Source organism: Rousettus aegyptiacus, unplaced genomic scaffold (genome assembly GCF_014176215.1).
Source record: "Rousettus aegyptiacus isolate mRouAeg1 unplaced genomic scaffold, mRouAeg1.p scaffold_m13_p_4, whole genome shotgun sequence".
NCBI classification, from domain to species: Eukaryota; Metazoa; Chordata; class Mammalia; order Chiroptera; family Pteropodidae; genus Rousettus; species Rousettus aegyptiacus.
In genome coordinates this window covers 40,558,883-40,575,428 of record NW_023416307.1, presented here as the reverse complement: position 1 = coordinate 40,575,428, position 16,546 = coordinate 40,558,883, and the positions used below count along the sequence as shown (strand labels likewise).

The window sequence follows — 16,546 nt, the reverse complement described above, 5'->3', positions numbered from 1 at the left end:
ACCCTTGGGCACGGATACTTCTGGAGGGGTTGTACTGGCGGGGACAGGAGATGGGACACGTGGTCAGAGGTGAGCAAAGGTTCCTGTCCTCCACGGTAACTTTCCAAATCGCAGTAAATGCTAGGACTGAAGAAGTCCCAGAACCGTGGAGGCTGAAGAGATGAGTATTCCACGCAAACACCCCTCTGGCTGCGGCTGTGGCTGCTGCTCAGCGAGTCCCACTGAAGGCTTACCCGGCTCACTGTCGATCTGGGTCAGCACATCCTCGATAGAGTCCCCATCGTTTCTCAGGCTCTCAGGGTCAGGTGGGGTGTAGCCATGGCAACGACACCAGTGAGCAATGTGCTTGGTTTTAAGGGGAGTCAGGTGGTGAAATCTTTGATTCTTCTCCAGTATTTCCTGTAAGACTTTTCGCATTGTCATTGCTCTTTGCCACTAAAAAAAAACATTTTTTGAACCATAATCAAATTCAACTTAGCAGTGTGCTGAAATCACCCTACTGTAAATCACCATGCTAACTTAACTTGTCAGAATCATTTTTTTCTAAGGAAAACAAATTTGATTGTGTTACTCCTTAGTTTAAAAAACAAGTATAAGAAATTCTATTTAATGCTTATAAAATAAAATGGATCTCAAAAGTTTGGCCTATAAGGTTTTCCACTGGGTCTCAACCTATGACTTCCTCTTTCCCTTCCTCCTCAGCCTCCCCGAACCCATCACACCGACTTCCTCGTAGCTTCCTCAGCATGCCTTTGTTCGTGTTATTTCCTTTTACAACCCCACTGTCTGACATAGTAGCCTCTTCAAAGGCTAGCTATAAGTCTTTGAAGAAACAGAGGAAAAAATTCTACCATCAAATATTTAACAAAACATGCTGCAAATTTTATCACTGTTCCACTCGACAAGGTTTACAGAGGCAGCCAGGATGCACATGTGCTTTGGTTCTTTTCTCCCCACAGGCTTTTAGTGGTGGCCTGAATATCAAACAGGCAGGCATGGGATTACCTCGGCAGCTCTCCTCTTTCCAATGTTCCAGCCATAATACTGCTCCACGGACTTTGCAGAAAAACAGCTGGCATCTTCACCTAGAATGCACATATCCAGCAAACTCTGAATAAAATTGTTATGATTTTTTTTCATAACAATAACTTCCTCAATATTTCCATTACTTAGAGATAATAGAGAAAATAAAAAGGGCAAGTAGATTCTTGGTCATTCAAATCACTGAATGCCCCTGAGATGCATGTAACTGCCTCCAGTGATACACACCTTGTCATGTTTTGCTGCCAAAGCTATTAGTGACCCTTCACTGTTTCTTATCAGTCTCCCACTTGCTACAACAAAAGTGAACTTGTTGGAGCCCTGACATTTGCAAGATGAGTATAGAAAAAGGGGGGATTATTCACCATGAGGCCCGCTCAACTAGCTTTTCATATTTATTACTTTAAAAATTGTTATGATTTGAATCAAATCTTATTTGCTGGAGGCATGTCCAAAAGTTTCTTTAGATCTCTTTATTGGAGTATGTTCCTTACTGGGCAAGTTCAGATGCAACGTAACACAGAAAGGCTCCTTAAAAGAGAAGGCACCTCATTTGTATGTACTCAAAACAACATCTCTCTTTGGAAAATCAGTTTCTTTGGTAGAGAAAGGAAATCTACTGCCATGAAGCTATTAAAATAAGTGGAAATGGCATTCTACTAGGAGCCAGGAGTCTGAGACCTCGCCTTGGCCCTGCCATTAATTCACTAAGTGGCCTTGGGCAACCTACATAACCTCCCTGGGCTTCAATTTTCTTATCTGTAAAATGAGACTGCCGGGAAAGATGGTTACTCAACTGCCTTCTAGCTTTAATATTTTGTATTTGTTTCTAAATCCTAAAAAGCGGGGGAAGGAGAGGAGACTTTTGAATTTTATTCGGCTAGGCTAGGAAAATGTCATTGAAAGTTTACTCAGAACTACCTCAAAAATGACTATTCAAATTTTAACCGAGAAAAAAATAATCTCTTTGCTATTACATTTGGGAAAAAAAAGGCAACGTAGTCTGTACTTGGCCTATCATTTTCATAGTCCCAGGAATGCAATATGATAATCTTCTTCATCTCATCTCTCTACATGTCCCTGGGTGAGAGCACACCCCTAAGAACCCAAAGGCTGTCTGCCCCTTGGTAAGGGCTGTTGATTCTGTCAGGACAGTCTGGGCTGAGAAGCAGATTATTCAGTCTAGCTAACAATGGGCAGTGCTAGAGAAGACTTCACTGCTTGGAGGAGGTGATCATCATGCATTTCTGCAAAGTGAGGAAAGTAGTGGTAGAGGAGAGATGAATGGCTTTGGAGTCAAACAGAATTGCCTCATCGCCCACAGCTAATGATCTTGAGCAAATTACTTAACTTTGCTCATCCTCGATTTTCTCATCTGTAAAACAGAGATGACATCACCTATCCCACAAGAGCCTTTGATTAAATAAGAGAGTAAAAGTAATGAGGCTGCACAATATGGCACATTGTAGGCAAATTTTAATTTTTTTCCTTATTAATAAACATTAAGAGCTAATACAGTTTTAATTATACACAGAACAGATTTACGATTTACATACAACAATAAATGTAAAAAATGCCTTCTAGAGATCGAATGCAGTGAAGACAGTGAAAGACTAACTGGCTGACCAAGAAATTTTGAATTCTAAAACCCTGCACATGAGCTACAGCTGTAGTGAAAGCCTCCTAAGATAACGACCACGTTTTAATTTATAATTCAAGTGCTTTACGTTGACTCAATATCCTAAGTAGTTCACAGCTTTAAAAAAAAAATGCATCCATATATTTAGGATAATCGTCTTACTTTTTGCAGTGATTAATGGGATCTTCTTTACAACTGCTGTTAAGAGTTGCTGGATAGTTTCTAAATGGTCTATCCTGAGGATAAAAGAAAAGAAAATTAAGGTTGTAGCAATTTCTAGTCATTTACACCCATGAATTTATGTACATATTCTCCCTTTCTGAAGTAATTAACACTTAAACCAACTATGGTGGCAGATGTTTTCTTCCACAGATAGCTTTCTTTACGAACAGAGATCATTCTATGCTTAAAAAGAAAACATCAAGACTAAATAAACAGATGAGACCTCAGGAATGGCAAATTATGAAAACATCACATTTTATTGTATCTATATTTACAAAGAGCCACATGGTCTTTTTTCAGTGTGACTGCCACTAGGGCAGAAAATTCTATCATACAAATGCCTTCGAGCCATTACGGTTCATGCTGTGCTGTCGCCTATCATGTCCTCAGCAGTCTGAGACACATCAAAACATTTGGTCAGAGGTGGGTTCCCAATATGGAAATTGGAAAATCTCATGAAGTATTTCTAGAAGAAGCAAAGAGTGCATAAGGCCCATGAAAAGAGTTAAGATTAGGCAGGTTTGTGGCTACTTGGACAAAAAATGTGTACACGACTAAGTAACTATATCATGAAAAATTTCATACTCAAGTATTCAGCAAAGAAGGTACATGCTAGCAAGATCTGTAATTCCACTTGAGGCTTCTGAGGTGACAAATCAAGTGCCACCTCCAGCTCATATCAATGTGTAAACTAAGACGCTTGAGCTGGGTGTGCATCAGGTGTGCATACTTGTTCATTGCACACAGGTTTCCATCCACTAAGGGGCTTATCTCTATACACACATAACCTTGTACACAGTCAACTGCCACAGGCATGGTTTTAAAAAGTATCATAAAAACATCCAAAGCACAACAAACTTTCTTAGAGAAAGGGCTGAAATAATTACTTAATGATATAGTTCCCCAGCTCAGAACTTTCTTCTGTTTTCACTGTCTGACCGTCCTGAGAGAGGCAGCTTGGCCCAGGAGTTTCTGGTTCGGTCTTCACTATAAGGGAAGCACAACAAAGGGAGAGCTGTTAGGGTTCAATGATGCAAGGACACGTGTAGGCAGAAACAAAAGCCCTTCCGTTGAGACTCAGTGAGGAAACTGCCACACCAGCTGTTGTAGGGATATGGCCAGGGGACTGAGATGGCGCCTATTATCACAAGGTCAGCAGACAAAGGAAGAACTATGAGCTTGGATCTCATGGGGAGCAACCCAGCTCATGACAAGGCAGGGCAATAAAATGGCTTCTTAGACATTTCTGAAAGGGCCAACAACATTGGTATGTAAGAATTAAAACACACACACACACATACACACACACACACACACACCCACTGAACGCCACATTAAAATACAATACTCAGATTACAGTAATGCCTTGCACAAAACTTGTGGGCAAATGTATTATGAGAAACTACATACCTTTTGTGACAGTTGCTGGAGTAGAGCTGGGGACAACTGTAGTTGGGGCAGCTACAGGCAGAATGGTAGGTGATTTGCTGGCAGAAAATGACTGAACCACTAAAAGGCAAAAAAGGAGGGGAGGATATAAGAAATACAGAAATTATTTTAATGAGGATGATAAAACTCCCAGGTGATAGCCTCATTTTAAACTAATAGCACAAAAACAATCAGTACAATAGACATGATAAGGTCCTTTTTTAATACAGTGATTTTGACAATGTCGTTAACTATTAGTATTAGGGTAACTGAGCCATTACCTTCAACTGTGGAAATAAGGGCTTGTCATTAAACTAAGAAAATAAAAATCCAATTAACCTGAACTCTCATAAATGCTTAAAATGTTCCCCCTCTACTCAACTTTAGAATTGGGCAGCTATTAGAAGCCAATAGATCATTTGAGTTTTACGTTCAGTCCTAGAGTTGGTGCTCTAGAGTTCAAGGTGCCATGGAATACTGTGACAGGTGAAGGGCAAGCCATACGAGGAAGTAGCAGTCATCAGTCGAGAAAATATGGACTTTCTTCCAAGAGAGACCTAGAGAGAACCACAGTACGGTAGGCCCATGGGGAAGCACTTACCTTTATTCACAGGCATCAGGATAGTCTGCACACCTCCAGATGTATTTACACTGAGTGGTTTCAGCTGGCTGGGGATCGTCAGGACGGCCTGCTGGGGATTGGATTGACTGGAGTGAATCTTTAACAATCCTAAAATAAGTTAGAAGATAAGGCCAAGCTGAAGATCAGATGCTTCCTTAAAGTTCCTGCCCTCTTTAGCATTCTTATTTTATCATGAGAGGAAGTTCTTAGAACATTTAGCCTTTCAATAAACCAAGCTAGAAGCATGAAGCAATGGATGTGGCAGATTTCACAATTAAACAATGGTGTGACAATAATAATTTATTTTATCCCGCAGTCACAAATACAGAAATTTTTGGAAAAGCAGAACTAATAGAAAAGATAAAAAAGTCACCTGAAATTTTACTGCAGAGACAACCAGTATTAAATATTTTGAGATAATTCTTTTCCATGTTTGCTTTCTATGGCAATTTATTTGTTTTGTATATAGCTGCGATATGTACAAACTGAATATAAATTTTTTAATTCTGATTTGGATAATTGTAATTTTCCTACTTAAAAACCTTCTCTGGCTCCTGACTGCCTAGAGATTGTTTCCAAAATTAGTTTCAAAGTACTCAGAGTCCATTTTAATCTGGTCCCAATTTATCTGCATCTCTTTCTCACCATCCCTTTGTATCTAATACTCATATCTATCTAATCACCATAACTTATAGTTTCCTTTCTCTGTGTAGCCCCTTTTTTCAAACAGCAGATATTCTCAACTTATCATTTTATAAAGGATCATCCTCTTCCACTTTCCTTTAAAGGTCATTTCCATATTCCTATTTCTATTACAAAACTATTCCAGGCATTCAGAGGATCAGTAAAAAATGACAAAGGGCTTTTATTGTGAGAGAGCATGTAAGACACAACACAAACACGGTTATAACATAACATAACTACTTACAGCATCAGTGGCTAAAGATACTTTAAGGCACTGGAAAGCAGCTGGTTTAAGGAATCATCTTAAGCACTTTCTAGAACAATCTTAAATAAACAAGAAAATCTTTCTTTGGAATATGTAAGTGCTAAATCAGTTAGTTAAGTTATATGTACTTACTGAGATGTGCCCCTGGAGAGTACAACAATGACTTGGTGTTTTCGTATTTTTAAAATTCTTATTTTTAATAAAACATCACATCTTTATCTGTTGAAAAGTAAAAAGTGCTAAGAAGCTTCTAAAAGTAGCCATCCTTTGCTCTAACTCCCCAACCTCATCTAATTCCCCAAAAGCATCTACTTTTAACCCTTTTGATTCTTTCTTTTAATATTTATCTCAGTATTTTTAAAAGAATGTGTGTATTATAGACCTTGATTCATTTTGATGTAACATTTTAACATTATATGCTGACTTACAGCTAGGATAATATTTTAAGGCACCCTTCTTTCCTAATAATCCAATATTGTTCTCTATTGATCCAAAGAATACCATAATGTTTTGATTCCACTTTATTTTCTGAACTTAATAATTTCCTTTTTCATTTGCTTAGTTCTCTTTTAATGTCGTACAAAGAATGCTATAAACTACCCCTTAATACAATTCTCCATATAGTCAAATCTCCTCAATAATGTACAGTTTCAGCTTTTATAAGACAGGTGTCCTGGAGTTCTCTGGTCTGCCCCAAGTCAGACTGTGCTTCCCAGGCCTGCAGGAAAGCTCTCGCCTGGGGACAGCTTCACTGCTGCCCTGGGAATTCCCTCGGCCTTCCTTCTGTGTTAGATCCTGCTTTCTTCCTCTTTCTTGGTCTATACATTTACTCTGGTAAAACATATTTTAGCAATGTCTTCAGACAGGGTGCACAGGAAATACATTTGAAGCAGATAATATTTCACACTCAGTACTGGCTGATTACAGAATTTTAAGCTGAAAGTAATTTTCCCCTAGAACTTTGAAAAGCAGTATTCTAGCTTCCAGTATTGCTACTAGGAAGCCCAATGATAATGGAATTTCTGAACTTTTCTATTTCTCTCTGACAGCTTTTAAGATCTTCTCTTTGTCCCTGGTGTTCTGATTTCGTGAACAAATAGTGCCTCTGTGTGAATCATCTTTCATTCATTGAGCTGGACACTGTGCCTTTTTGAACCTGGAAGTCCGTGCCCTTCAATTCTGGGATAAATTGTTTCATTCCTTGGATCATTTCCTTCCCACTATTTTCTGTTTTCTTTCTGGAACTCCTTGTAGTCTGATGTTGCTGGGGCTCCCTGATACCTCATTGAATTTTCTTTCTTAGTGTCTACTTCTTGGTCCGTTCCCTGCTTCCACTTTGTGCCTCATAGTTTAGTCTAAAGGCTGCAGCCAGTGATCCTGTTAAAAGGTAAGGCAGATTATGTTACTCCTTAGCTTAAACCCCTCCAGTGGCTTCCCTAGGGGTAAAAGTCAAAGTTGTTAAATTGTGATTTGCCCCCCATTGCTCTGACTTCATCTCTTAGTACTCCTAGTAATAGAGTTTCCTCTGCTCTAGTCACAATGGTGACTGATTTGTTCAAAACAGTTTCTAATGCTTATGAAAATTTTAATTAAAAAATTGTCAGTAGGAAATAGTTTTGATTCTTTATGAAAATATTATAGAGAAAATTTCACCGGTAGCATCTCATGCAACTAGAACTTAAAAGCAGTGAGACTTCATTTAATTGCATATTAAGAACCTAATCAGAAAAGAGGAGGGCATTCATTTCTCATAACAATATTCCTTCTATTTCTACTCCGGTCCTGACATAGTGTCTCCAAACATTCAGTTAATACAGTGAGCACTCTCAATGCTAGAACTTGATCAATTTTAACTGGGAAGTAGTAGTCATGTGAAAAATATACTGGCCTCAACCTTTTGGTCTAACTACCCCAAAGCAAATGAGACGTGGGGGCTTGGTTTAGAGTCACGTATAGAACGTAGTGATCATAACAACAATAAGAACGACAATAACCACAATCTTTTATACAAAGGTACTATGGGGTGTGTGTGTGTGTGTGTATTTATGTATGTTTGTGTGGGGGCACTCTGTGATACTCAGTTTTTATCAGTGCCTGGTGGTACATTGTTGTCAATCTATGATAAGACATTAATCTGTTACATTAATACAGAAATTAGGAGTGTTCAAAAACTTTTGTAACGGTTTGACACTGCTGCAACATTTTTATTATATTTTACAGAAGTATCTGTCTGTACTGGATTGTAGAAAAACAAAACTGATGTCTCAAGTTTGAGAAGCAATACTGTGTATTATATCAGCCCATGGCATCTATGTAATTAAACACATTAATATTTCTGCGACAAAACACAAATGTTCACCGTAAGCAGCACAAACAGCCTGTCTGGAGGTCAGATTTCACCATAAAATTTAAAAAAAAAACACAAAATAAACAAACCTTTGTGTTTCACAGATTTTAGAATTGTAGAGAAGGAAATATGGACTAACAATGATGACACTGAAAATGGTAACAGCAGCAATTATTTATATAATGGCTACTATATTACATAAATAATTATTTATATAATGGCTATACTACATGTATATAAATACATGCATACACACACACACACACTCACACACACACACACACACACACACACACACATAACACATTTAATCCTGTCAATTTTATGAGGTAGGTATTATCATCAACCTCATTTTACAGCCAAGGAAACTGGAGCAAGTTATTTTAACTAAGGCAATCTGGCTCCAGGATTTGTGCTGTGTGTTCACTTTCCTGGGGTCATTTAGTGTTGGCAAAAAGATATCATACATCTTACCAGACCTCAAGCATGTCACTCTAATGCTACACAAGTTAATAACTAATGTTAAAATTCATGACTCGGAGTCACCAAGGCTAATTTATATTTTATATGTTTTGTGAAAGCAAAGAGATGTGTGTTTTATGAGTTCCATTGAAAGTTAATTAAAAAAAAAAAGAAATTGGTACTTTAAAGAGAGGAAACTCTTAGCACTTCACAAAATTACCTTATGAAAGCAGCCAAAATACCTAATAGGATTCCAGATGGCTGAAGTTTTGATTAATCATTTAAAAATTATTATTCAATCTATAAAACCATCTCAGACTTAAAAATTTACATAGATTTTAAATAAGAATACTTTATCTAAAATGCAGCTACCTGGTAAATGTTGCTGAATTAATTATTTTTAAGAACATATTATACATCATATTGTTTAAGACCTTCCAAAAATATTCTAGCCCAAGGGAGAAAGAAAATAACATCATTACGGTACAACTGACCTGATACTGTGGCTTTTCCAGAGATGGGGTTTGGTGTGGACACCAGGGATGTAGCACTGATAACTGAGGGAGCTGCAGCCTTGCAGGTGCCCATGGTGGCCTGGCTCACACATGCTTGTTGCTGCCCAGAAGTTTTCATTACAGAACTTATAGTAGATGATGAACTAGAAGCTGTTCCTTCTGACTGCTCAATCCACAGGATCAGAAAGAATAATGAAAAAGCAGTGTCACTTACAACAGTGACTGCCATGTAGCATATTCAAGAAGTATTATCTATTAGGTATTATTACCTACCTATTAAATGTCATGCCATTGGAAAATATTTCTTTTCTAGTTCAGTGGGTCCCAGACTTTTAGATTTCATGGACCAAGAAAAATTTTAAATGAGAAAGTATCACAGGGTTGCCACATTAAAAAAATTCACCACCTATTTTATTACTTTATAAAAGGACATTTCAACACCAAAAATGTAGGAGGATATAATCTCAGAATGAAAACTGGAATAAAATGAGTTTTATTCAAAACTCACTATAATGTTTTAAAGCTTGTCATATTAATTTAGCAAACATCTGCTACATGGTCCAGAGATAAAAGCCCTCAAATAGGAGAGGGTTACTAAACTGTGATGAATGCCACAGGAGGCAAAGGTACAAGGCACCACCACAAATGAGGGGAAAGTGACTGCTTCTCCCAGGGACGGGGAGGGAAGAGCACCGGGAAAAGCTTCAGGTAAAAATATGCTGTAGCGAGCATCAGCACTTCATTCATTTTACAGCTGAATAATTTTCAATTTTATGGATGTACCACATTTGTTTATCCAAATCAATAATAAAAGACAATAAATAACCCACCTAAATAATAGGCAAAGAATCTGAACAGATATTTCTCTAAAAAAGACTTACAAATGGCAAAAAAACCAACCAAACAGAAAAACACATGAAAAGATACTCAACATCATTAGCTATCAGGGGAATGCAAATCAAAACCACAATGAGATACTACTTCACACCCACCAGGATGCCTATAATAAAAAAAAAGAAAGTGGACAAGTAGAAATGTCGGCAAGGATACAGAAAAACTGGAACTCTCATCAATTGCTGGTAGAAATCTAAAATGTTGCAGCCACTTAGGAAAACACTTTGGCAGCTCCTCAAAATGTTAAACATAGTTACTATGTGATCCAGCAATTCCTATTCTAAATATATACCCAAGAGAAGTGAAAACATATGATTATACAAAAACTTGTACATAAATGTTCATAGCAGCATTATTCATTATAGTCAAAAGGTTTATACAACCCAAATGTCCATCCATTGACTGCTACTGGGTATAGAGGGTCATTTTGCTGTGATAAAATGTTCTAGAATTAGATAGTGGTGATAGTTGCACAACCTTGAGAATATAATAAAAAATACTAAATCGTATACTTTAAAATGGTGCATTTTAGGGTATGTAAATTACACTTCAATTTGTAAAAAAGAGCAATATGGCTCACTGGTGTGCCTGCTGAGTATCTTCTTTATGTTTTTACTATTTTTATGTTTCATTATGATCTTCTACTGTCATGCTAATTCTCACCTGCTGTGCAGGACCATTTGCTGAGAGGGCCACAGCTGGTGAGGTGGCAGCTGTGATAACCCCTCCTGCTACTCTCAGCATGGTGGTTCCAGGCTTTGAGAGCTGTGAAGTGGCTGGCACGGACTTCAACGTACCATCAGATATTTTCATCAGAGATGCCTGTCCCCCAGGGGCCGCCTTCAGAAACAAAATGGGATGAAGTAGTAATGCTGCTCTAGTTATTAGGCACAATTTATCCCTTACTTACATGCACCCCCAAAACTAGAGCACAGCCAAGAAAGTCTTGCAATCAAAACCTTATGAAGTGTTTGTGTACCTTTCCAACAAGATCATGAGTTTATAATTTTTTTTACCTACAAATTTACTTGTTCATTTTATAACAAGTAAATGAAAGCAATTGCAAGTCACTATTTGGCAGTAGTGTCTTGAAAGATACCAGGCCATTTGTTATCAAAAAAATTGAGTCCAAAGTGCTCTTCGATGTACATATAATCTCTAAACATGAAAATCAAACCGAGAAGTCCAAATTTAAATGGGTAAATTAATGGTGCTCTTTGCTAATACAAGATTAGCCTTTAGTACTAGGGAACCATTTGACAAATTATAAGTTTTAGTAGTTTAAAACAAGGCTCAGCAAACTTTTCTTGTAAATGGCGTGACTATGCATGACAGCTTTGCAGGCCATATGGTCTCTGTTGCAACCCCTCGACTTTACTGTTATAGCATGAAATGGGTGAAGCTGTGTGCCAATAAAATGTTATTTATAAAAACAGGAAGATTTTAAGTTCAGTTTGCTGCCTCCTGGTCTAAATGATTGCTTTGTTCCCAAAATTAATGCACTCCATGAGTAATATCATTTATCAGTCTCTGAGGGCATACTATGTGCCAGGAATGGCACAAAGCACTTCTATGTATCTTCTGTCATTCAATCTTTTCATAAACCTTACAAGGCAGATTTTAGTCTCATTTTAAAGATGAAGAGATTAAGCTTAGTGACTTTACCAGAGTCACGCAGCTAGTAACTGGTGGGGCCAGGATCAGAATTCAGAAGTAGTAGCTATGGCATAATTTGCACTGGAGTCTTTTGCAAATTGAAACCACAATGAGATATCACTTCGTGCTCACGAAAATGACTAAAATTAAAAAGAATGATGATCCTCAATGTTGGTAAGGATGTGGAACAATTGAAACTCATATTACTTATGAGTCAAAATATAACTACTTTGCACAGCCATGTCAGTTTCTTACAAAATTTCGTATGTACTTCCTATTATGACCTAGCTATTCTACTGTACAAAATGATCTATACAGGAATGTTCATAATAGTATCAATCAGAAGTCAAAAACGAAATAAACCAAATGTCCATCAACAGGAGAACAGAATCGTGCAACAAAATACTACTCAAGAATAGAAAATAATAAACTGATACACATATGGATAAAACTCAAAGACATTACGTTGAATAGAAACTAGACATAAGAATACATACTAATTTTATTGATAACAAATTCAAGAATTGACAAAAGCTAATCTATGATGATAGAAATAGAAAAATGGTGACCAAAAAAACTGAAAGGAAAATGAGGATAATGTTTTAGAGTGACAGAAATGTTCTATATCTTGATTGGGATAGTGGCTACATGCTAAAATTCACTGAGCAAGTACGTTTATTATCTGTGCATTACTTTATATATAAATTATACCTTAATAAAAGACAACAGTAATTGTCTCAGCTGTGGCAGGACAGGGAGAATGTCACTGCATTGGCTGCAACATAAGCACGTAAAAGAAATCAGCTAAGGTTTTTAAACTGCCTAAAGAATTTTGGGGCCTCATAGCTCTTTGAAAGAGCATCTGACCAAAGGGAAATTGGTACTCAAGGAAACCAAATGCTGGTCATTTGAAAAGATCAATAAAATCAAGAGACCTCTAGCTAAATTGATAAAGAAAAAAGAGAAGGTACATAATCATCAAAATCAAGAATGAAAAGGGGATATCATTAAAGATTCCACAGGTATTAAAAGGTTAATAATGAAAAATTATGAACATCTTTATGCCGATAAATTCAAATAGATTAAATGGACAAATTCCTTTAGAGATTTTGGAATCTCTAAAGAAATAAACTGAATAGTCCTGCATCTACTAAATATATTGAAATTATGGTTAAAAACCTCCCAGTTAGGAAAATTCCAGGCCATTATAGCTTCACTGTTGTAATCTAAACCGTTAAGGAAGAAATAATACCCATTCTACATAAACTCTTGACCAAAAAATGACGAGGGAAATATCAAACTCATTTTATGAGGCCAGCATTACCCTGACACCAAAACCAGACAGAAACTACAAAGAAATCTACTGGCCAACATCCCTTGAAAAAATTCAAAATAAAATTTTACCAAATTAAACAATATATTAAAAAAAAAGGATAACATATCACAACCAAATAGAGTTTATCCCAGGAATGCAGTGTGGGTTAACATTTGAAAAATCAATATAACCATATTAACAAGCCAAAAAAGAAAAATGATGATCATCTCAGCAGAAAAAGAATTTGACAAAAATCCAATATTCATTCCATGCTTTGAGAACTGCTGACCTACAGAGAGTCATAAAAAATGCAGCTTTTTGATAAATGGTATCACACAGAAGGTCTAAATCTTTCTGTACCTTGTTTGGTTCATTTGGTAAGATTCTGAGATCTAGCTACAGATTCTCCTACAGATAATTACGATATCCCTCACTAGTTAAAATATTTTATCATTATTCTTTGGCTTATACTAAAGAATGCTGTAGAAACATGCACAAAACCCTCTAGAGCAATTTACTTATTGTATGGATAGTCTGGCTGAAATCACCTAATACATTATTCAGAATCTCCTACATGAAGTCCTTCCTGAAAAATTTTAGAATAACTGTGAACTTTGTAACGGATCATGTTTCTCATTTTGCTTTGACAAATTTTATTAACTATATAGGACACTACTGTTTGCATATCTAATTCTCTGGCCTTATCTTCTCGTTCTACTTATATTTCCCAATTTCAACATTTTATTCTTATTTTTCTCTACTATTTTATTGTTAATTTTCTTACGTAACCTTAATTTCTTTGTGGAAAGAGTTAAACTGTAAATATGTAAATAAATGCCACAATCACCATGTACTTGCGTGTGTTTGTATGTGTGTGTGTGCATATTTACCTGTGTGTGTGCGTGTGTATTTACCTGGGTAAACAAAGTGGTTTTTTGTCCAGAAATGACTTTTAAAGTTTGTTGTCCTTGTGTGGAAGATGTGCTGACTCCCAGTGTTCCTTGGACCACCGATCCAGTAGTCAGCTGTTTTCCAGACGTCTGGGGTGATGGCTGGCCAACTAAAAATGTACCCTAAGTCAGAAAATATAAAGATTTAATCAGTAATTTGTTATATTCAAATAACTTGCTTGGATCCTTTAAATCACAAGGCCCTGTGTTACAAGCTATGATGCTTCCCTTTAATTCTGTGACTCAGTCAAAATAACTGAGAACAGTTTGTGCTCAGTGTCACTACCAACAGTAACTGCCACTTCTCAGACTTTGCACAGCAGTTACAGAGCAGGCTGTTGGAAACTCAAGTTTTGTAATCTAGTCCTCAAAGCTGGATTTACTCATTTAGATGGAAAACTATCCATCTTTCTCAATAAGAATGTCTGGAACCAAAATCTCATTACTTTCTGTAGAGAAGAGCCAAGCCTTTAGCAACAAGGGGAAAGAAGGCAGAACCTGTTTGTAATACTGACTCCAACCCAACTCTAAATACCATAACCTGATCCTATCTCTTTGGTGACTCCCTTCAAAGAGAAAACTTTCAACTGCATGCACATTAACACTGTTCATTACCGCAAGGATTTAAAGGCATTAGCAAAGTTCTGGGTTTAAAACCACATTTCCACCACTGGCTTAGCAGAGTGGCCTTGAATAAGTTATGTCTTTCTGAATCTCTATTTTCTCTTCTCTTGAAACAAAACAAGCCTTAAATAACACAGATGTATAACACAGCTAAAATGTTAGTACTGACTCCTGATCCCAGAGTTGTAATGTAAACCCACTACAATTAAAGGCAGTTATTAAATGACTGAATGATTTAAAAGATCCCAGTCACCAATGACCAGACCTGAGGTGTTTGCTTGAGGATGTAAGATGTGTACGTCAGGTGTTGGGATATCCCTCCAGGGCCAGCGGGGCTTTGGGTTCCTCCTGTTCCTCCTCCTCCTCCGCCTCCGCCTCCTCCTCCGCCACCACCTCCTCCGCCACCGCTGCTACCACCTCCACTGCCACTACTTCCTCCTCCTGTACCACCACCGCCACCACCACCAGCGGCAGCTGATCCAGACTGTAGATCTGCAAATACAGTGAATAACAGCAACATCATAAAAAGTATCAAGAAGAGGTTCAGTGGAAAGAAAACAGGTGAGCCCAGAGATGTTTCTTTATAGCACTTCCCCTCTCTTTCCTATCTTCCTCCTCCTTTCTGTGATGAGAGAGAGAACTTCCGAGAGCTGAAGACTAACACCTATTTACTTTCAACTGAATGACAGTTGACTAGTTCAGCTCTGAAAACAATGAAGAACTTACCTTAGACAACTGTTTTGCCTTAGTTGTGGGAGATCAAGAGAGTAAGATACTGACATTTTCTAACCAAGTGTTGATTTGAATCAATACTTGAATGTGTTCAGAGAAATGCTTCCAAACTTTTGGGCATCTGATTCAATTTCAGTGAAACTGCTGCAATTTAGTGTAATTTTACAGTACTCTCTTTTCGGTCTTACCCACCTTGGAAAAAACTAAGACTTTCCTCATATTTATAATGACTCCAGGGCCCCATTCTTTTATGCTTTTCAAATTCCGCGTTAAAAGCCTTTGGACCCTTTTTACTTCACTTTTGGTGACATAATGTATATTAACTAAAATTTAAGTAGCTCTCTGATGAATTTTAGAATACTTACACTGTCCTTTTCTTACATATCTAACCTTTTGATTCACCAATGCTTAGGTATGAGGAAAAATACCAGGGTGAGAGAGTGGAAATCACCCATTAGTGTCAATAAGCACAATGGTGATTAGCTTACACACTGCATTTTGGTAAGAGTGGCTAATTTCTAATGAACCTGATTGCTCTATCAACTGTACTTCTGATTCAGAGGGATATAATTCCTTTTACCCTTTCCTTTTCAACACTACCCAGAAAGTTTTTCTCTATATGTCAAAGCAAAAGTTTACATAAGTAAACTTTTAGATAAACCACCTAATTTCCTTGGGGCTTTAAGACTTAAACTTTAAGGCTGAGGCTGTATTTCTCTTTCTTTCTCCAAACCCAGCAAGCTTAAAGAGCACATCTAAACAATGGCAAGCAGAGACAGTTGCGTCCAATCCTATTCCTATCTCCTTCAAAATAAAAATAGGTTCCAGCTATTAGAAGTAGACAGACCTCCCCAGGTGTCACCAGTTTTCAGATACTGTTGAAAGGAAGAGCTCTTCATTTACAGTACACAGAGACAGTTTTCTCCCAACACAGCCTCAAAAGCCATACTCTTCAGTGTAATTTGTCCCTGGTCCCAACCCTGAGTAGGTTAAACCCAAAATAACAATGCCCTCCTAAGTCCATGATTATTTAAAGCCATTTCTAGTTAAATTATGTGTATATTTTAAGTGCATTTGGGCAAATGCTACCATTATTTCACCAAGCATAGCTTCCTGAAACAGGAAAGAATGGCCCCTCAGGTGAATGAGA

General features: G+C 37.3%; 1 protein-coding gene across 5 annotated transcripts in view; it reads right to left on the bottom strand.

The window, feature by feature from the left end:
- The window catches only part of YEATS2 (YEATS domain containing 2), a 77,499-nt gene that overhangs the window by 5,637 nt on the left and 55,316 nt on the right, over window positions 1–16,546 (bottom strand). For 2 of the 5 annotated variants that reach the window (XM_016137994.2, XM_016137995.2), the window contains exons 18-27: window positions 14,930–15,156; window positions 14,005–14,163; window positions 10,783–10,959; window positions 9,205–9,388; window positions 4,932–5,060; window positions 4,313–4,411; window positions 3,790–3,889; window positions 2,843–2,916; window positions 1,006–1,085; window positions 234–435 (exon numbers count right to left, since the gene is read on the bottom strand). In XM_016137994.2, coding sequence (XP_015993480.1) covers window positions 234–435; window positions 1,006–1,085; window positions 2,843–2,916; window positions 3,790–3,889; window positions 4,313–4,411; window positions 4,932–5,060; window positions 9,205–9,388; window positions 10,783–10,959; window positions 14,005–14,163; window positions 14,930–15,156 — 1,431 coding nt within the window. Of the gene's footprint in view, window positions 1–233; window positions 436–1,005; window positions 1,086–2,842; window positions 2,917–3,789; window positions 3,890–4,312; window positions 4,412–4,931; window positions 5,061–5,792; window positions 9,389–10,782; window positions 10,960–14,004; window positions 14,164–14,929; window positions 15,157–16,546 lie in introns of those variants that run through there. The other 3 variants (XM_016137996.2, XR_004950312.1, XM_036218527.1) reach the window with 3 other exon arrangements.